This window comes from Apodemus sylvaticus, chromosome 3 (genome assembly GCF_947179515.1).
Source record: "Apodemus sylvaticus chromosome 3, mApoSyl1.1, whole genome shotgun sequence".
Classification (NCBI taxonomy): Eukaryota; Metazoa; Chordata; class Mammalia; order Rodentia; family Muridae; genus Apodemus; species Apodemus sylvaticus.
The window spans coordinates 145,405,890-145,427,849 of record NC_067474.1 but is presented as its reverse complement, the minus strand read 5'-3'; the positions used below and the strand labels follow the sequence as shown (position 1 = coordinate 145,427,849).

Sequence of the window (21,960 nt, the reverse complement as noted above, 5' to 3'; positions counted from 1 at the left end):
TATCTACTTTTAAATAAAACATTAAAATACTTTTAAAAATTAGCATTTATAACAAAGGTATGTCATTGATACAAATATATACTTCAAATGCTTACTGCGTCCAGAACCGTAACTGCCATCCCGACGTGGGCCTCGGGCATGCTCAACAATGACTCGCTCACCACAGAGGTCTTTGCCATTCAGTTCATAAACAGCATCATCTGCATCACGCAGATCATCAAACTCCACAAAACCATACCTACGAGAGAGCAAACAAAACCTGGTTGGAACCGGTAGCATCCAGCTTTGCTAATGTCAGAATCAACGATTTCTGACACTTTGCTAGTGTCAGAAATCAACGAGGTTCATGCTTGCACAGGCTGGGGGTTGCAAACTATGGGCTAACTTTCTCTTTTCTGTAGCCAAACCCACCTTGTCTTTGTGCCAACAGGCAACTAACTGCAAGAGTCAGAAGGCCACGTTAAGTCTAGCATGAAGCAGCAGCAAATATTTCCAAGGGCTACTTGTTTTAAGGAATCAGTGTGTGCCATTCCAAACACCACATGATAACTCATCCTCTTGCATTTTACAAGTGGTGGTGTCTGTCCTAGGTGCAGCTGGGCTCCTGATGCACTGTTGCAGTAACTGCTGAGTCACGTGCAGAATAAAGTAGGTCAAAGTCACAGTAGCTTAGTCTCTTTTGTTTAAGGTTCTTTTCAAGGTTCCTGTTTTCCTACCTAAACAAACTAGTCACAAATGAACTAACTTTTCTAGAAATCACTAGCTACCTACTTCCTTGTGTAATTCTAAGTTTGTTTCCATGACGTCAGGAAAGGCTGGCGTGATCTACATACAACTGTACCAGCTTATTTATATCATATTACTAGGTACTTTTGAACAGATAGGGTGGTTTAATACATGTGGGGGAAGCCCTCCCCACCCCCTAAATCCTTTTAATGCCTGCTATAGACTAGTTAAGCTAAGTACAGAATCTGTAAAATACTTACAAGCAAGGTTAAACTCTCTTGAATAAATTTTAGTTTCCTCTATGAAAGGCCTGCTTGGTGAGTACTGTCTGTATTTTAAAACCAAAACCATCCTTTGGATCCTGCCCAATCACAAAGGAGTTACAAGCCAATTCTTTAGACTCTAACAAGCGTGTACACACACAGGCAAATGATGATCCTCTGTGCTCAAACATACTGACACTGAAACATACTGACACTGGATACAGGCCCCAAGACTTGCCAGGAACAACAACAACAACAACAACAACAACCTCAAGAAATTTTTGGGGGTGGGGTTGGGTGGTTAGGCAGGGGTTCACACTGGAACCCTGGCTGGCCTTGAACTTCCCATTCTCTCAACTTACTCAGCCTCCCCAGTGGATTACAGGTATGCCTGTACCACTATGCCTACCTAGTTCAGTTTCTTGAGTTTGTGATGTACTAGGTTAATATGTCAAGTGAGAATTCAGAATTGCCAAAATTCACCTTAACTAAAGAGTTCTTTCCAAACAAATCTCTCAAGGTGACAGTAATTGAGGCCTCAAGGTAACAATGTGTTGGTTAAGCTTTGGAGAGCTAAATTATTTATACAGTGTTCTGCCTGCATGCCAGAAAAGGGCACCAGATCTCATTAAAGATGGTTATAATCCACCATCTGGTTGCCAGGAATTGAACTCAGGGCCTTTGGAAGAACAGCTCTTAACCTGTGAGCCATCTCTTCAGCCCCTGGAGAGTTAATTTTTTTAATTATATTTTTTGGGTATGTGTACACCATGGCTCCGAGGGCAACTGTAGGAGTTGGTTCCCTTCTTTTACCAAGTACATCTGTCCCAAGGATTGGACTCTGGTGGTCAGCCTTGGCAGAAGGTGCTGTCTTGGTGGTCCTGGTCCCCTTTTGTTTTAGAGCTACCTTTTATGCTGAAATGTCGGAATAGCATTCAAACTTTAAGAGGCTCGACTCTCCATTAAAAAAAAAATAAACAAAACAAAACAAATCCAACAAAATAAAAGTAGACACACCTAGTTACTTAACAGGACATGTTTTCAGAACACCTGCCCATGTAGCTCTGTGGGGTCTTTTAAAGGACTTCCCCAGGCTGGAATTAGGAGCAGCTTAATAAGAATTGGTCTTGAGCAAGCATGCTGTTGCATTTGTCAAGGAAAATAAACCTTTCCAATCACTCACTGTGCTCAGAACTGCCTCAGTCACTTACTGAATATGACACTACAGCTGCCCTCTTCCCCTTCCTAGGTAAAATGAGTCATCGGGGAAGTGATCACATTTAACAGAGAATTAAAAAAAAAAAAAAAGAAAGAAAGAAAAAGTGAAAGTCTTACTAGAATCCTGGCTGGCCTTGAACTCATAATAGAGATCCACCTGCCTCTGCCTTCAGTGCTGGGGTCAAAGGCCTGCCCCATCACCCCTGGCAAGGTGAAGTTTATCAAAAGGCAGATTAAAAATGAAACAAAACAGCAAACCCAACACTACTTTACTTTGGCTTTGTTTAGATCTATTTAGAGAGATCAAAAGCACCAAAAAGAACGAAGTCCAGTCCTCTCTGCACCCGCAGACCAGTCCTGGGTCTGCTCTGCTCTCCTCTGCTCTCCGCACTGCTGCCCTTGCCACCAGGGGAGAAGCAGACAGCAAGTGTGAGGATGGGCAGAACACCTGCCAGGAGCCCAAGGAGATGACTCTAAGCAGTACCCATCTGCCCAGTACCAAAGAGCAGAAACTTAGTATAAGGTCACTAATAACAGCAGTGACCTAAAGACTAAACAAATAAATTACAATTAAAAAAAAACAAAAAAACAAAAAAACAGTTAAGGTTTATAACTACAAATCACAGAATCACAAAATCCAAGATCCTAAACTCTACAGGGCACCAGAGGCAGGAAGCCCAGCTGTGGTGGGCTCAGGAGGCTTCAGCTTAAGACTCCATGGGATGCAGTTCTCAGCAGAGATCACTCTACTCTGTGGCTTACATGCAGAGCCAAGGAGACCTTTCTGGGAAACCCATGCTAGCCTATCAGGGGAGGCACAGCCATTTAAACATAAATCAGTGCTCAGACAGACCAGTCTCTCTACCAGCTGAGGCTGAAGCAAGACGTAGGACAATTTGTGATGCCAGAGGAAAACGACCCATGTAACCTTTCCTAATATTTGCTCCTAAAAACTCCCCAGGGGATCCCTTAGCCATTATTTGACTAAACCAAACAGATGGCTTAAGGTCCAATTTATTTAACAGGAAAACTTTGGTGGCTTCTCTGTGAAATGCTTTAAAAATCTATCAAGAGCATTTTAATGGCAAAGTTCAGATTAAAGATCAACTGGGGCATCAGACTGTCGTCACTTCTGGAACTGGCATGCTGGATGGAGCATGCCATAATACCATAGAGGAAAAGCAGAACAGTGGGGATTCCTCTTCTGAGGAGGAACAGACACTGGATCAGGTATTTCTACCAAAATGCTCTCCATCCAGCTTTGTTTGCATTCTCCAAGCAGGCCACTGAATGGGCCCTGAATAAGCAGCAGCCTGGGTAACAGCAGTAAAGTGTCACCTAGTAGTATTCATTAAACATTCTCTATTCTCAACAATGTGACTTTATTTAATATTCAAAGCATTCAAGAGGCAGGTACCAGTAACCCTGTTTTACAAATGAGAAACTGAGGCACAAAAGTAAAAAACTCTCACTAAAAACTCAGCAGGGCTGGTGTGCCGAGAGCTCTGCCTCCCGTCTATTAAGATGGTCAGCAAGCCCTGGCCTCTGGTCTGGCAGTAAGCCTAGTTCTGTTAGGAATGAACTCAACAGCATACTTATCTTCTTTGTGCTTGTCAAGTGAGAGTGTACACTAAACTAAGGTTTGTCTCAACACTGAGCATGAGAAAGGTAAAAATCTGCATTCCTTTGGGCAGGTCTAGATCAAGAATAGCGCCCAAGGTCAGGATACCACTCCAGGGATAACTTTAACTTTTTACTGTCTGAGATATCTTTTAAAACTGGATCCCAAATTACTTTTAAACACCTTAGCAGTCCTTCAGCTGAACTTTCACATCTTCAAAAAGCAACCTGCATCCCTCTTAAATGATTTTTGTCGCCCCCACTCCCAGCCTCTGATTTCTCTGTGTCCTTCTGGTTCCCACCCAGTAAACCAGGCTGGCCTTGAACTCAAGGCTGACTTGCCTCTGCCTCCTAAGTGCTGGGATTAAAGGTGTATGCTACCTTACCGTGGCTAATAAATGTTTTTAAATTTAAATATTGACTTGAACACTATTCCCTTTGTACTTTACAGCAAATAAAACGAAACTGACCTATCTTCAAAAAAAAAAAAAAACAAAACAACAAATCTCTTTACAATTTTCTGTCCAGGGCTGGAGAGATGGCTCAGTGGTTAAGAGCACTGACTGCTCTTCTGAAGGTCCTGAGTTCAAATCCCAGCATCCACATGGTGGCTCACAACCATCTGTAATGAGATCTGATGCCCTCTTCTGGGGTGTCTGAAGACAACTACGGTGTACTTACATATAATAAATCAATAAATCTTAAAAAAAAAAAGAATTTTCTGTCCAGGTAGGGAAGGATCTAAGGCACACTTGTGACTTTACCACTTGACACAGCACTTGGTGGGATCTGTTAGCCTCACAAAACACAACTTGGACAGATAGCTTTCTCCAGGTCTACCTATAAAACCCTCTGCTGCTGCATTAGGAACACTGTCAGGAGACTCCTGCATGGGAGTGAGGCGTGAGCGTGAGGGAAGGATTTCAGTACAGGCCCTAGCCAGCAGAGACTACACCTTGGCTTACTCAAGGGTGGCAGTTTTTGCTTTCCCTCATCTATGTGTAAGCATTGCCACACACAGAACACTTCAATTAAACAAAACAAAGAAACCTTTTCTTAGTGTTTTTTCTACCGTGTCTTCCCAAAGTGTCCCCTCTGACCCTGGCATATCCTGTCCTAAGAAGGAGGGCGAAGGGAGAACTGGTCTCACTTTCTCCTTTCAGTCCAGCAGGGTACCTGGAAAGCAGAGGGCAAAGTTGTTGCACCCACAGCTGCTCAGATCTCTGGTCCATTCGCACCCTACGTGCTCTAGTCTTCTTCACCCACAGCTGATGGACTCCTCAGGTCAGACTGAAAAAGCACCACTGGAGTGACAGCGTCTTCACTCCAAGACCCCTTAAGATGTCCATTTAGGCTGGGCAGTGGTGGCGCATGCCTTTAATCCCAGCACTTGGGAGGCAGAGGCAGGCGGATTTTTGAGTTCGAGGCCAGCCTGGTCTACAGAGTGAGTTCCAGGACAGCCAGGGCTACACAGAGAAACCCTGTCTCAAAAAACAAAAACAACAACAAAAAGATGTCTATTTAGAAATGCTCATCACATTTCTTGCAAGAGTTCCCACCTCACTAAGCTCACTGTGTGCCACACAGGCTTTCTCTGACCCCGGTACTTGTAAATCCAAAGGCTCTGAACACTGCCAGGTCCTCCTCTTATCTCACCCTCTTCACAGTGCTTCGGGGCTGACTGTCTTCCAGACCCTCTCCCTCAGCAAGGAGACTGACACCAGGCCTGGGGGAGGAGTGATGAGCACGGCTGGCCTGGAGCTGAGCTACAAGACTGACTGAGCAGGGGTGGCTAGAGGGTGCTGCTGGGGAGTGGGCACCAGGAGCAGGGAAAGCAAGCCTCCATGCGTAACTGCGGACACCCACCAACACTGCTCACAGAGGAGCAGGCCTTGATGGTCTCTCAATAAGGAAATGTGCCCCTCTCCACAGTGGATCTCTGCTCACCTTTGTCCTAAAACTGTGCCACATGCTTTTCTTTGTATGTGGACATGAGAGTCCTCAGCCAAGCATCAGCAGGATGTGAGTTTTGCTTTCCCAATGTGGTGAGCCATTCCCACATTCACTCATTTTCCTGGTAAGAACCGAACCTCTCCATGGCTGGTCAGGATTAGGGATGTTGCTGTAGCCAAGGAAAAATTTTCATCTGTTGAAGTAAACCCTCAGGGTGGCTTGAACCCTCAATCTAGAGCCAGTAGCATTGTATTTTGAGGGCAGAGCCCTTAAACCTTCCCTGAAAGAAATAGTATTCAGTGAACAGGAATCAAACAGCTTTCAAAGCACTCAGCAGCAGATCCTAGGCTTCAACCAACTGGGTCTTAAGAGGTGAAAAGGGCACAATGTCAGGATAGGAGAGAGGAATTCTTGAGTGCTGCATCGGGAGCACAGAAGCCTGTAGAACTAAGACCGTTCCACAGCCAACTCTCGTGCTCACTGAGGCCTACTTGGAGAAGCTTGTGAATGAGAACAGTGCAACTGCCCTGATTCCACAGGTCTGCAGCATTCCAGGGCCTCAGCAGCCAGGCCCTCACAGCACATTAACCAGTGTCACATTTACTGCTTAGCATTAATGGTCATGGGTGTGAGTTGGCTTCCGCAGTGACTGAGGGAGTTTACAACCCACAGTGGTGAGCGGCTGCTCCAGAAGCAGGTTCCTGAGATCCTTTCCTATTCTGAGACAGGAAGGAGGCTGCTCTGGGCTTTCTGCCCTCCCTTTTTCCTTAGTCTCAGAGGAGGGAGGGCCATCAAGGCCACCCAGAGAAGGTGGAAGACTTACCCGTGCTCACTCAGTGGCAGAGCTGGGGTGCGACTTCAGGGCTCACCATTACCCAGCCTGGGGCTCTTTCACGTCGGCAAACTGGCAGTTCCCGCACACCAAGAGCTCTCTGCTTAGAGCTAGTGTGGATTCCTGGTCTGCAAACGGTTGGCCACAGCTCAGTCTGCACTTGATCTTTCCCCACCTTCAAAGAAGAAAACCTACCTCATGATTTCTCTCTTCCAGAACCCCTGATCACTTGATTCACTCCCAACAACCTCGCAATCATCTTGACTGCTCTCCTCTGGTTATCTATCCACTCACTATGTCTACTGCCAAGTCCAATCGTTTTCTCACTGTCCTGGCCCTTGGGACTGTATCCCAGACTACAGCTATTTTCACTCAGGCAACTTGTCTCTACACTGTGGTGGGAAAAGCCAGCAGCTAACTTACTCTGTTGCTGAGACGTCTATGCCTCCTCATATCTTTGTCCTTCCACACACCTTGACTACACAAGCTGACTCCTTCGGCCCTCCTTGTTTCTGGCTGAGAAGCTCCTCCTTCAGGAGGCCTTGGCACCTTGCATGCCTGAAGCTCCTCCAGCCACCTCTCTGGCCCTCCCCTCAGTTTTCTGTCTTACAAGGCAAAGCCTTGCTTCTTTCATCTGTTCTAATCTTGCCACTTCATCACCAGGGCTTTCACATAACAAAAGCTAGCACCTGTTGGTTATTTAGCACAGCACTTGGCTTACAGTAAAGAAATATTTTTATTATCTATAATAGTTCAATTGTTACTCATAACAAATGCGAAGAGTGAATTATTCTTCTCATTCATAAACAGATATCTAAGGCTTGGAGAAGCCAGGCAGCTTGTTTCCAGTCAGGGAGTTTCTATGTGGTGGGGCAGAAAATGAACCCAGGCTCAGGACTCTTGAATTCCAGCTTTACTTTAAGCCACAGATCCCAAAGCCTATGAAAGGCAGATGGCTTCTCCTGTTCTCCCACAGTCCCAAATAGAACCTTTTCTATTTAATAAGCACTGCTGCTTGACTTAACCATAATCTAACCTCAGATAAGCCAGGTGGTAGCAGTTTTTTGATACAGCAGGGTGAAGTCTCCAGAGAAAAAGGACACTGGTCTCAGGGTAGGGTGAAGCACTCTAAGCGGGGGCATGAGACAACCCGGTTACTTTCACTCGTCTTTTGGTTCCCATTAGCCAGTGTCAGCCATCTGGTCCTTCCGAAAACATGTGTGGGTTCAGAACATAACAGACTAGAAGAATAGAGGAAAAATAAGATTATTCTGTGCAATCTCCATTCTAGAGGTCCCGCATCAACCCCTGTAGTCTGTCTTTGCTTCTGAGGCTCAGCAAAAATTAGATCAGGATAAAGCTACTTGGAGCTAGTTGTGTCGATGTGACTGGTTATCAAAGAGAATACTTAAGGATACATTTAATTAGTTTGCAAAGGAATGGTGACTGGGACCAAAATATTTTATATTTATAAGTGAATATTAAGAGAGGATAAAAAGGGCCAGAAGTCAAATACTAGGTTTACAGACTTCCAAATGCAAAGGCTTCAGTAGCAATGGATGACACAGATCTAAGACCTGATTTATCTTGACTAATTCCAAGCAACTCCACCCCACTAGGACTCTTTCTTCAAGCTCCTCTGTAATAATAACCAACTCCTATTTTTCTGTATTGCTATTTGTCAAGCATTATAGGAAGCACTCATTGCTTCACTCAGCCTTCCCAACTCTGAGGTCTATTGCCAGCTCCTAGATAGAGAATTAAGACTTGGAGTTGTTGCTGGGTCTCTGGCCAAGGCTACTCAAGATTCTGAGTTTCTTCAAACTCGGATCCTAACTTACAACCTGCACCCCATAAGACTCTGCCACCTCCCAAACCCAATGGAAAGTAGTCTTTAATAAGAGAGGCTGGAGAAACAGGGGCTCCAGGAGCGCAGGCATAAGGAGGACAAATGCCCACGTTCTGACCACTACTGTGAACACAGTAAAGGCGGAGACACCGACAGATTCTGCAACTGGAGTGTGTGAATACTAATAAGTTGCAAATGTTTATTTTCTACTAAGCTACTAGTGGAAACAAAAATAACTATAAAAATTTCAACAGTTCAAGGGCTCTGATCTCATCAATGGATCAATCTACTAATAAGCACATAATGTGATGGAATTATTAGGAAGTACCAGAAACTTATGTGAGCGTGGCCTAGTTGGAGAACATAATGAGTGTGTATCTGGGGGACAGACAGGTCATTTGTCGTTTCTCTGTCTTTTGGTCATCATAAGGTGGGCAGTCTGCGCTACCACAGGTTCTAGTTGACAAGACATTCTCCTTAACAAAGCTCCACAGCCAAGGCACCAGCTGAGCACGGACTGGAATCAAGAAAAGGTCAAAGTAAGTCTTTCTTCTTTTAGGTTCATTTACTCAGGAATTCAGTCACAGCAATGAAAAATGAAGTAAATTTACATGAAGTAAATCATCTAATTGGAGAAAAAAAATCTAACAATACATAGCTAAATTCAAGACTCAATGGAGACTGAAGCAAGGGCCTCAGACAAGCACTCCACCGAGTTAAATCCTCAACCCAAGCAGAGAGTCTTAAACCACACTGCAGATACCAGAACAGCTCTAAAGGAATATTCACACACTGGGGTGAGAAAACACGAACAATCATTATAAAAAGTAAAACTTACTCCAGAAGAAGTAGATTTTTAAAGTGTTGTAACTGTTCCGACAGCTTGTCTGCCAAGTCACTTCCATCACCCCAAAGGGTTTATAAACTCAGCAGGCTGGTGGTGGTATGGTTCAGTGGTGCACGGCCCTAGAGCTGTGTAGCCTTGGCTGCCCTGGGAACTCTGCAGACCACCAGGCTGTCCCTGAGTGTAGAGAGTCACCTGCCTCTACCTCCTGAGTACCAGGATTAAACGCAAGTCCACACAGGATCTTGAAACAACATTGTTACAAAGCTAAGTCCGCTAAGCTGCTTCCCTGAGCTCTTACCATATTCTTAGTCTAGGAACAGGATACCTAGAAAATAACACAAAACTATTTAGTTTGAGGATCAAACTATACTAATTATAACCTCCCTGCCATAACTAAATGGTTATTTTAAAGTAAAAAAAGTTGCTTTCCTTAAAGAAGTTTGAGGTAGTTGGGGTTCACAATTACACCTATGTCTCTTTCAATTTTGTCTCTTAAAAGTCTTACACTAAAGTTTACAAAGCTCAAACACAAACTAAAAATAAGTATACAGTATTCATTATTACTAATTCAGAACACATCTCTTGAGACACAAAATAACATGCATTGCCAAGTCCATTATACCCACTCATCAAAACAAGTATATACTCAACAAAGAGTGCTACCCAAATCCACAAGAAAGCCACACAAAATTGGCTCTAAACAACACAGGGAGCAGGTTGTCAGGCGTTAACAAGCTTAATAAACCTCATGCCTCTCGGGCCACCTTGGCTGTTCACATGAGCCTCTTAGCTGCCCTGGGTAGCAATCTAGTCTATTCTTTTCCACCTCAACTTTGTTAAAGATGCCAATGGCATGCTATTTCTTGGAGATAGATTTCCCCCAACTGGCCATTTCATTATTTTTACAAAAATGTCAAGTTCTTTTAGCTCTACTGCCTCACTGCACCACATGATACATGCCCTGAGTCTTGCCTACCTTGCCAGGTTGCTTTCAAAGCTCCCTCAGTGCCCCTCCTCTCTCTAGGTCTTGGAGTCTCTTCTGGCACTAGCTGTTGTCTTTGGCTATCACCTCTAGCCTGGGACTTTCGCCTCAGCTCAGAAAAGTTATCCAGGGGATTGCCTTAGAATATGGCTATGCGGCTGGGCGGTGGTGGCGCACGCCTGTAATCCCAGCATTTGGGAGGCAGAGGCAGGCGGATTTCTGAGTTCGAAGCCAGCCTGGTCTACAGAGTGAGTTCCAGGACAGCCAGGGCTACACAGAGAAACCCTGTCTCTAAAAAAACTAAAAAACAAAACAAACAAACAAAAAACAAAACAAAAAAAAGAATATGGCTAAGTAAATCCAGAGCACAATCCAGGCCTTACTTGAAGGATGTTCTAAGATGAGAGGCTGCAGGGATGACAAGCTGTCACATCCCACTCCAGGTAGCCATGACAGCCTGAGAGTTAACCACTCCCCATCCATTCTCTACCAAGGCCAGCCTTATAAAAAGCACATACAACCTATATCACTAGAGGCTTATCAGTCTATTAGAAGCCTCTAGAAAAGACTACAGGGAGAACAGGCCAAGGAACCCAGATTACGCCTGTAGGCAGGAAAGGAGCAACAGGAGAAAAGCCTGTCACTGCAATGCTATGGCTGGCATGTGAATGAAAATAATCCGCAGTTTCCAGAGCTTTCAAAAATTCATCCTGTAATCTTGGCCTGTCAACCACATGCCTCCATTTTCATATTAGCACCAATCAGGGATACCACCTGTTTATAGTGCTTTGATATAGTTAGTCGAAATAGAAACTATACAGCTGGTTAGACAGGACAATGACTAAAGGTCAATCAAGCCTGACAACCTGAGGTGAATCCTGGGAAACCACAAGGTAGAAGGAGAGAACTGACTCCAGCAAATTTTCCTGTGATTTCCACACGTGCCATAGCGTGCCACCACCCTCATAAATGGATTAAAAAAAATACAATGAAGCTGTTAATATTTTCTAGTTTTTAGAGTTCAGTGTTAGCTCACACACTAGTACCACTCCCAATATTTTCTCAGATATGTGAAGCATTTTCCTTTTGAGAATGCAAAATACAATCATCTGTGTAAAATTACCTAGAAGCACCTCACATCTCCATGAACCCAAACCACATATATTATCCAGTCAACACTCTGTGTTTTAAGAAAAGGCACCTCGTGTGGCTCATCTCAAAGAGAAAAGGAAGAACAAGTCACTAAACAAAGAAGTTTTAAAATGTCTTGACTAAATAATTACATGTAATGTTTATTCATGACACAAACCAGGGTTTAGCACCCAAGAGGAAAGAACTTGAGCCAGGGTAATTTATGTTAGAAATATTTAGATATAATTTATAGTCTTGTTTCTTAGTATTGATTTCTCAGAAGAGTTTAAATTTCCCATGCTTTGGGAAAAAGTAACATAATAAAATGGATTGCATTTGTAATAGTTAAACAACTATTAAAACAATGACAGAATATTACTTCATTCAAGGTCCTGTCTTTTCCTTTCCTTTTTTTAAAGACAAGGTCTCACGTGATCCGGGCCATCCTCAAACTTTGAGTAGCCAAAGATGACTTTGTTGTATTCCTGATTCTGTGCTTCCACCTCCCAAGTGCTACAAGAAAGTACGACAAGAAAAAGCCACTATACCTGGCTAGCTTGGTTGATTTTTTTTAGTCAGGATTTATTTTTTTCCCTCCCTCCCATCCTCCCCCTCCCTCCCTCATCCTTTCTTTCTTTGACATTCATTACATTGCCCAGATTGGCCTTCAACTCCTGGTTCCAAGTATCATTTCAAGCAGCAAAGATGTTAAATAGTACCATGGCTCAATACCAGCAGGGTAGCCATGACACATGCATTCTCAGCCATCGCTGCCTTTCTTGTAACTGGTATGGCTATTTCTGCTTTTGAGACAGGGTCTCACTATGTGGTCCTAGCTGGCCTGGAACCCACAAAGATTTGTTTTGTTCTGTCTGTTGGGATTAAAAGTGCATACCACCATGCACTGAGAACTTTGTGTGCTTATTTCCTGTGGGACTAATGAATTGTGCTCCATGAAATGTGTCTTAAGACACAATGCCAGAAAGGTTTTCATGCATGACATCTAATACAGGGCTATTTATAACAGCTAGTATTAGGGGCAACCTAGGGGGAATGGCTAGGCAAAGTACAACTCAGCTAGATAAGGAATTTAGACAACCAACAATGAAGATTTCACAACAACAACAACAACAAATCATATAAGCCAAAACAGAGAAAGTGACACCCAACACATGGGCTGTACCTCAACTGCTTGGCATACAAGAAACTCTGGGTTAATCCTAGCAATGCATAAAATGGAAAAGGTGGATCACATCCTACAACTCCAGCACTGGAGAGGTATGAATATCAAAAAGTCAAGGTCATCTTTGGCTACATAATAGGTTTGAGGTTAGCCCTGGCAACCAAACAGGCTGCAATATGAAGTCCAGATAGGGTCTAGCTGTAAGATGTAGTCCTGACAGACCTTGAACACACAATCATTTTGACTCAGCCTGCTAAATGATAGGATTATCATAGTACCTCTAAAATTTTTTGGCATCTCCTTTCTGGTTTTTACATTAAATTACGTACAAGCTATACATACTGTCCAAGTCAAAAGTTACTTTGTGAAGTTCTCAATTCATCTAACTAAATGGAACACCCCCCCCCCCAGTGCTTAAAAACAGTATAATGAAGTTTAGTAGAAAATTCAGAAATCAAGAGTCCTTAAATAAGGGAGGTAATGGAGCTGGAGAAATGGTTCAGTGGTTACTAACACTGGCTACTTTTCCGGAGGATCTAGGTTCAATCTCCAGCAATGACAAGGTGGTTCACAACTGTCTATAACACTGTGCAGGAGATCTGACAGCTTCTTCTGGCACCAGACACCCATGTGGTACAGACATACATGTAGGAAAACACCCATATACATAAAATTATATAAAGCACACAATCTACTGGTTTGGAAATCAAGGGCTACCAGAAAACATAAGAATGCATATTTATTTTTATGCCCAAATCCTAAAAATATGCAAGAAGTTTTACTGGATATTTTCCAGTGCTACAATATGTATAAAATAGTGAAAACCAAAAATTATCTAAATGTCTTCTATCCTAGCTTTCATTGCATAAATTAAATAAAATTTATATGCAGCATTCCCTATTTAAGCACTATAAAGTCAGACTGTAGAGGTAGGAGGTGGGCTCAGTAGTAGAACCATGCATAAAGCCTGGGTTGGATCCCTAGAACAACACAATTCCTCATACAAGAGAGGTTGCTGGAGTTAAGAGAATACTCACAAAGACAGATAAAACCATTAGGCAAACAGGCAATAATGTGCCACCTGACTCCAAGTTGGTTGAAAAGGGGAGAAAAAAGAGGAAAGAGAAACAAGGAACGTATGTATATATAGCTGGGAAGCACATACCTTTAAGGCCAGCACTCAGAAAGCAAAGACAGGTGGAGGATCTGGTGTAGGCAAGCTTGGCCTACACTGTAAGACTCTGTGCCCCAATTGTAGGCAGGGTCATCTCTGGATGACCTTTCACCCTCCTTTCTTTATGTTAGAAAAAAGTTAAACAGGGAAAACTGTCATAATGGGAAAAATACTGCACTTTGAAGAAAAAGTAAAATATGAATAACGAATCTTTTTGCTTGTTTTGCTTATTAGGACAGGGTTTCTCTGTGTGGCCATGGCTGTCCTGGATCTCCTCTGTAGACCAGGCTGGCCACAGATCCCCATATCTCTGCCTCCTGAGTGCTAGGAGCCACTATGGTGCAGCCTATAAAGAATCTTTTGGCAAGTGGGGACCCCTGTGTCATCACTAAACAGTGCCGCATTTACCTGCCATTAGCTCACCAGAAATCCATAACCTGGAATATTAGCTTACCTAGACCTCCTTCACTCTCCCTCCAACGAACAAGCTCCTGAGAATGCCATGGAGAAAATGCCTGCGTAGGTTCTGGAGGTAGCAGGGATTCCTCTCAGCAAGTAAGACAGGGATGGGGAAACAATAGGGATCTAACTCACTCCAAGTGTTTTTAAAACACCCCCCCTTGCTCTATATCACTTTAATTTTAAACAAAGGCAAAGACAAAAACTATCAGGTAAATCACTTAAGATTAGAGTAAGTTTTACTCAGAAAATGAAAAGATCTATGACTGAAACTTACAAGATGTTTGTGGCAAGAGAGAAAATTGTTGTACATAAAAAAAAAAAAACTTCCACATATCACAAGCGAATGATTTATTAATAAAAAAGAAAATCGATACAATCCACATGTGATCAAAGCCAACAAAAGTTACCATAAAGCTGAAAGGTACTAGTAGTTTTGGCTCCTTCAAACTCCCAGAATCCTCTCTGGTCCACTCTTGCTCAAAGTGGCTCCAGGAGGCTTATCAGGCAGGCAGGAATTGTAGAAGACTCTAGTGCAATTATGCATGCTCCATATGACCCCAGGGAGACTTTGCATGTCACTTGTAGTCCCCAGAAGAACCATCTGTTTCCAGGTTGTCTGAAACAGAAGCAGGTTGCCTGGCAGGGTAATAGGTAGCAGGCAAGGAAATGTGAACTGCTCATATGTATGCCTCCCCTAGATCCAGAGAGGCCACAAAATCCTTTCCTGGACATTACATCTTTATTCTATAAGTATAAAGTATGCTACCTAATTAATTTTCAACTCTACCCCCAACCCATCTGCCAACACCTAAGATACCTCACCTTAACAGCTGTGAACTCTAGCAATTCTTTAAAGCTGCATTCATCTAAATCTGTTCTAGAATTTCAATCCAGAGATGTTCAAAGACACATCCCTGTAAGGAAATCTGCACCCCTCCCCCCACAGCTACACTTTCCTTTTGTTCTACTGCTTCCTATCAGCCTCTCAGCACCTCCATCATCCTGTCTTCTCTCTGGGCACCTCTATCATCTTCTTCCCAGAAGTCATTTTACTTCGCAAAGATTTCAGAATAATGCTAGGTTGTATTGCATGGAATTAGTGTCTGTCACACCTGTCTTAAACCCAGAAATAACTTTCTATTCCTTATTTCAACCTTGATCTATGATGGATTGCAAGCACACCATCCATTATTTTGCAAAATAAGAATCAAAAGTTCCTAAAAGATGGCTAAAGTTCTGAGAGTATCTGCCCTCTTAGATTTCCCTGGTTGTTTCATGCTTCCCTCAGAGTCTTTGAATTCTTGATTTAAAATTTGGTGTAAAACTCCTTTAAAAAATCTTTACTATTTATCTTTATTTTTATTCTTTTAAATTTATTTTGTGTGTATGGATGTTTTGCCTGCATGTTTAACTGTTTACCACATGCCTGCCTAGTGCTCGAGGACAGAAGCTGTCAAATTCCCCAGGACTGGATGGAGCAACAGTTGTGAGCTCCCATATAGGTGCTGAGAATTGAATCCAGGTCCTCTGGGAAACCAGCCAGCGCCTCTGACAATAGAGCAATTTCTCCAGTCCCCTAGTGTAAAACCTTTGATAGTTGTGTCTGGACTGGTGTTAAATTTCTAGGTCCTTAAGGTTTGATCCCAGCTAGACTGTTACAATTGGTCTTTTCTGGACCACTTCACCAATTCCAACATAATGTATTTCTGGACATTTCTTTCTTCATTTCAAGCACCACTAAATCCATACTTCAAAGCTCATTTTAAGAAAAATCTATTCTGGGCTGGAGAGATGGCTCAGTGGTTAAGAGCACTGGCTGCTCTTCCAGAGGACCTGGGTTCAATTCCCAGCAACCAATGGCAGTTCTCAACTGTCTGCAACTTCAGTTCCAGGGGATGACACCCTCACACAGACATACATGCAAGCAAAACATCAATGCACATAAAAGTAAAAATAATAAAAAAAGAAAATCAATTTTAGTAAATTATTCTACATTTTAGTTGTCTGAGTTTTAAGTGAGAACAAGCATTCCTTGATTCAAAGTGCATGTCAATTCACAACAGATTAGTCAGGAACAGTTCTGTCTCCTTCCTCAATTCATGTAGTGCAGTCGTGGGTATCCCGTTGGTGCATCAGTAACCTGATCAAGTCATCAGTACCTTTTTCAACTCTCACCCAGGCCTTGTGAAAAGAGACCTCGCCAAATATACTGTTACCAAACACTACTGGGCTGATGCTTCCTCTGACTCTATTACAGCAAACGGCAAAGATTTTATACTTTTTCTACCTGACCTTCCTTCTTATGAATGAGAAAACAGGTTCAGAGAAACTAAGCCCCTTACTTACTCAAAGAAACTTAAAAATTGAGGAGCCAGGTTTGACTCAAGACTTATCCGTCTTCCAAACCCCATGTTTTCCCCACAAAGTTATTCTGTCAACTTCAATGAGCAGCAGGGAGGGGAAAGGGGAGAGTTTAATTTCTCACATATAAGTATCACAAAACCAATCCTCTCATGTCGTCTGGTATGTTCTGTAAGAACTGTTATGTTCACCAAACAAAATGAGAAACTGTCTATGTGAATCGAGTCCAAAATTCACAAACATTTTATCGAAGTCATGTTCTCAGCAAGGAGATTCTTCTGTCAATTATTCGAAATCCTGAGTTTTGAGAACGTAACTCATATGTAACTCATACTAAGGTATATTTCTTCTCAAATGTCAGTTACTACCGGTCTCATCGGACCAAACGCAAAGTTAAAAAAAAAAAAAAAGCAAGCAAGAGACAAACACAGCAAAACCAACGGTTCCTCTAACAGCCAAAGTTTAGTGCTTCCGATGCCGTTCGGGTGCTTAGTACCTTTCATGTCCTACCTAATATTTCTCAGCTCCCAAGCAAAAGATGCTTATAATCTCTAGGCCTAACAACTCACCCGTTTCCCCCGAACCTGGTAGCCTCTGCTAGCCCTGTTTCGCCAAAGCAGATTAGAAAATACAAGCCCAGACCGTACGGGGCAGCTGTTAAGTAGGCAGTTTGGCGATGTGTCTCCACTTGCACCAGCAGCCGACGCAGACCTCGCCAGGATGGCCCCTACCCACTCAACCAATCCTACGACAGCAATCATTTTCTGGCAAGTTGGGGAGCCGAAACCACAACGTGAAAACTCTAAGGACTCCCCCAAGATAGCGAGCTAGGACTAATTTACTCTCGTAAGGGGAGCGAGCAAGGCTTTGAGCGCGGCAACACAGTACTTTCGAAACTGTCACTGCACTATTAAAACTAGAGTCTCCCGCCCAAAGTGTGGCACACGAAAAAGCCAGAGTTCCTGTCCTCAGAAATATACGCCGGAAAGCCTCTGGCCGGCCAGGCTGGGAAACAGGAGAAGAGAGCCGGAACCCTCATCTGCTCCCGGCAGCCCCAGAGCGGGAAAGGCCCGCCTCTCTTCGGAGACAAACCAGGCCTCGGACCCGTGGTGCAGCGACGGAAACCCAGGCCTCTCCCGCGCGCGGAGCCCCGGCCTAACCCCGGCCTCCGTCCCCATTATCCCGCCACCACCCCCGCCCGCGCAGGCGCAGTGGGAGCCGGGCCTACCCGCGCCCCCGAGGCGCCGCCGCCATGGCGGAGCGGAGGAGGCCGGCAGCGGCTTACCGCCCAGCGAGCGCCGCGCTCGCGTCCCCGCGGCCTCCCAACCATTGCCGCGGCCCTGTCAGTCCCCCGGCCGGCCCCTCCGCCGCCCTCCTCACCCGTTCTTCAGATCCACCTCCAGGATCTTCCCGTAGCCCTTAAAGAAGCGCTCCACATCGCGCTCCCGGGCCTGGTAGCTCAGGCGGCCGATGTACACCCGCGGCATTCCGGCGGCAGCTGCTGGCCCCGGCCCCCCTCAGGCGGCGGCCGGCGAAGGGAAAGCGCGGCGGCGGTAACGGGCGGGCGGCGGGACGGACGTAGCCGAAGCCCGGCAACGTACGCGAGCACGCAGCTCAAGAACGCGCGCCCCCGCGGCCCGCGCCGTCCCTCCCCCACTCCGGACGGAGAGGAACGGGAGGGAGCGCGCGCCCGCTTCCCGCCTGGCCAGGATCGGGGGCGGGGCTTTCCCGGAGGCGCGCCGGCGCAGGGCGGGACCTGGCCGGGTGAGCGACAGCTGCTGCAAGTCTTCTCGCGAGCTCGCCGTGGACTCGGCACTTCCCCCGGAAGTGCCCCTGCGGGTTCGCGCCGAACGGGTGTTCCCGCCTTTGTCCTTTGCTCGGGAGTCTTTGGGTTTCCGAGTGGTTTTTGGTAGACGTCTATGGGAAGTTAGTGGATCCATGACCTTGGGTCCATTTTCTTTTCTCTCGGGTCTTTGAACTTTTCCTTGTACTTTCAGGGTTGTCTGGACAATGTCGATTGTAGGTATGTAAAAGTGTTCAAATAGCTGGTTCGGTATTATTTTGTGGTGTTGTGGATCGAACCCAGGACTACACGGATGTTAACAAGTGTCCTACCTCTGAGTTATATCTCAGATTTAACTTTTTTTTTTTTTAATACAAGGTCTCTTTAAAGCTCTGACCATCGGGCTGGAGAGATGGCTCAGCGGTTAAGAGCTCTTCCAGAGGTTTTGAGTTTTAATTCCCAGCAATCATATGGTGGGTCACAACCATCTGTAATGGGATCGGATATGGTGTGTCTGAAGACAGCTACAGTGTACTCATATAAATAAAATAAATCTTAAAACAAAACAAGCCGGGCCCATGCCTGTAATCCCAGCACTCTGGAAGGCAGAGGCAGGCGGATTTCTGAGTTCGAGGCCAGCCTGGTCTACAGAGTGAGTTCCAGGTCAGTCAGGGCTATACAGAGAAACCCTGTCTCGAAAAAAAAAAAAAAACAAATCCAACAAAACAAAACCTCTGACCATCCTAGAAATAGCTCTGTCGCCCAGGCTGTCCTGGGCCTGTTTCTGCCCGCAGGGTGCTGGGATTAAAAGCATGGTCTACAGAGTGAGTTCCAGGACAGCCAGGGGTATACAGAGAAACCCTGTCTCGGGAAAATCAAATCCAAAAAACCAAAACCAAGAGAGAGAGGAAGAGAGAAAGAGAGAGAGAGAGAAAGGTATCCACCAGGCCATTTGGTTTGCAATTACCTTGAGAAAGGGAGCCTCTCTTCTTGTCCTTCCTGCTCTCTTGTAGCTTCAGGGCACCTGCACATACATCGCATGCACACCCTGACACTGTGTTTTCCTTTGTGTTTTATTCTTTGCCCATTTTACTTGATTTATAGCTCACTATAGACTAGGAAAATCAGTAGCTTGCCAAATGAATTGCAGATATTTCACCAGCGTGTTGAATTTTGGCATTGCTTTGTTTCTTGTGTGTGCATGTATGTGAATGCATTGACAGACAACTCTAAGGAAATACTTCTTTCACAGTGTGATCCAGTGAACAGGGACTTTTACGGCACAATTGTGTTTTGCCTAAATAAATTGAGACCCCCCCTCCCCAATTTTATGTTATAATTCAAAGGCTTTCTCACTTTAAGGTCTTATGTTTCTTTTGATGTTGTTGGGAAGTAGGGTCACACATAGTCCAGGCTGGACTGGAACTTGCTCCGTAGCTGAGATTGCCTTCCCCAAATGCTGGAAGTACAGGTCTGAGCGAACATGTTTCAGCAGGTGCTGTGCAGTGCATTGTGGTTATTGCTAATCCCTTCAGGACAAAAGGAGAATGATGACTAGAACACACAAGTCTGTACAAGCACTGTCCTCCTGGGCCTGTCTTCCCATGAGGACACAGACACTCATCAATATTGTGCCAGAGGCTGTGGAGTTGTGGGGTGGATGTTCCCAGAAGAGGCCATGGAGATAGAACCAAAGGAGGCAGCAGGTGTGCTTCAGCTTTGGTTTTAGGCGGCCATAGCAATTTGTCTTTTATCTTGGGAACCTAGGGCCCCATTTACAAAGGGTGTGTTTTACTCAGTGGGCCTGAAGGGTAACCCCCAAGTTCCACAGCATGTCCTGCTTTTATGTAGAGTGGATGAGGCATGGGAGTCAGGTCTCTTTTTATCTGTTTTCCCTCTAGCTTCTGAAGTGTTAGTACCCATTAACTCATCTTCAGAATTTAGCTGTGTAGGGATATGGTGGGGGATTTACTTCTCCGAAGTTCAGAAGCTTGGGAATTTTTCCTTTATTCATCTTTAGCTTCTGTCCTTGCAGTTGTCCCTCAATGCTGCCAGAGCTTTCCAAAACCTGCGCCTCTGCTCACTTGTCTGTCGTTCCCTCAGATCTCTTGACTGAGAACGCTGCCTGCCACACCAGCCTTTACTGCAGCCTGGCTCGGATCCAGGTCAATCCCTGGTGTCATCACTCATGATCAGGCTCAGTTGAACACTAAGGCAAGGGGCTGAGGTTCTGAGTTAGGCATCTGGGGTCTCTGTGTGCATATCCTAGGCTCCTCTGACCTGGGTCATTCGTGCCAAGGTCGAACACGGCTGTGTACACTCCAAGAGTCTTGTCTGAAAACCAGTGGGAAGGTAGAAGAGGAGAGAAAGACTGCATAGCAGCTATATTTGAACAAGGTTTTAAGATACTGGCACCCAACACTGACAACCTTGTTGCATGGGAGACAATCAAGGACATTGGTTGTAGCCCACTATGTGCACACCTAAAGGCTTCAGGTTTTAACAGAATGGGTGGTTCAGGACATGAAGGCTCCAGCTCTACTCTGCTTCTCTGGTCTGGAGTCCTGCTGTTGGCCTTCCCTTCCTGAGTAGTTACAAAGGCACAGTGCAGCCCCTCTCACTGCTCTCCCCAAGGTGTCCCCTCCTTTGCTCTGCCCTCTGCAAATGGACAGGGCCTCCCTTACTGTGGCTGCTTGCTCTAATCTCCAACTTTGTGACCTCCCACCCCCCAAATCCTGCCTTCAATTCCTGTTGCCTCTGGACTGCCTCCCTGTCCTCTTAGGCTTTCTCACTTGTCCACATGGACCTTTGGTTCAAAACACTGGCAACCTAGAGGACAGACCAGGGCACAGGAAGAGGGTGAAGCTGACCCTGAGCCCAGGTGCACGAGGTAGCACAGTTTGCCCAGCAGGCACCTGCCGACCTGCCCCAGCCCCTGAAGCAGTCCTTTCCTCTAAAGAGCACAAATGCTCCCAGAAGCAGGCCGAGTAGCTAGATCCTGTGTACACTCTGGTGTGCAACCATACTCCTCCTGGCCCCCAGCCTGTGATTATCACCCTTGCCTTGAAATCTCATGTTCTCAGGCAGGTTCTAACCCACAGGATCTCTGCGATCTGACCCCTGCTCCTGTTCCCACCTCTGTGCAAGCTGCAGCTCTAGGCAATAGCTTCCCTCTTCTGGTAGCAGGTTCCCAAGGCCTTTCTCACATGCAAATTCACACTAGCTAGCTTTGCTTGCCAACGTTTCCCTACGTGGACTTCGGGATTCTGTGAATTTGAAGGATGCTGTGTTTAGGCACCCTCCCTTGACAGAGCCTCTGTCCTTCACAGCTTTGCCCTGACCACTGTAATGGTTTCTTATGAGGCTAAACCACATGAGCATTAGCATATCCTTCATTGCTACCCGTGGGCACTCTATAAATTCTCCTGGAATAAGGATCTCAGTTGAAGGTCCAGAGGCTCAGCTGACAAAGGAGACAATCTCAAGTTGTGCTTTGAGCAAAGTGACCACGAAGCAAACATCTGAAAGTTGGACTTCTTGCTCAGATGGAAGCAACGTATTTTTCAGCCAGCCAGT

The 21,960-nt window shown here is 45.1% G+C and overlaps 1 protein-coding gene across 2 annotated transcripts in view; it reads right to left on the bottom strand.

The window, feature by feature from the left end:
* Srsf4 (serine and arginine rich splicing factor 4) overlaps positions 1-18,304 on the bottom strand; it is a 28,268-nt gene extending 9,964 nt beyond the window's left edge. Inside the window, exons 1-2 of one of the 2 annotated variants that reach the window (XM_052177571.1) lie at positions 17,982-18,304; positions 96-238 (exon numbers count right to left, since the gene is read on the bottom strand). In XM_052177571.1, the coding sequence (XP_052033531.1) occupies positions 96-238; positions 17,982-18,088 (250 nt within the window). In that variant the 5' untranslated portion in view covers positions 18,089-18,304. Of the gene's footprint in view, positions 1-95; positions 239-5,003; positions 5,281-17,981 lie in introns of those variants that run through there. The other variant, XM_052177572.1, reaches the window with a different exon arrangement.
* Between the last annotated feature and the right edge of the window lie 3,656 nt (positions 18,305-21,960).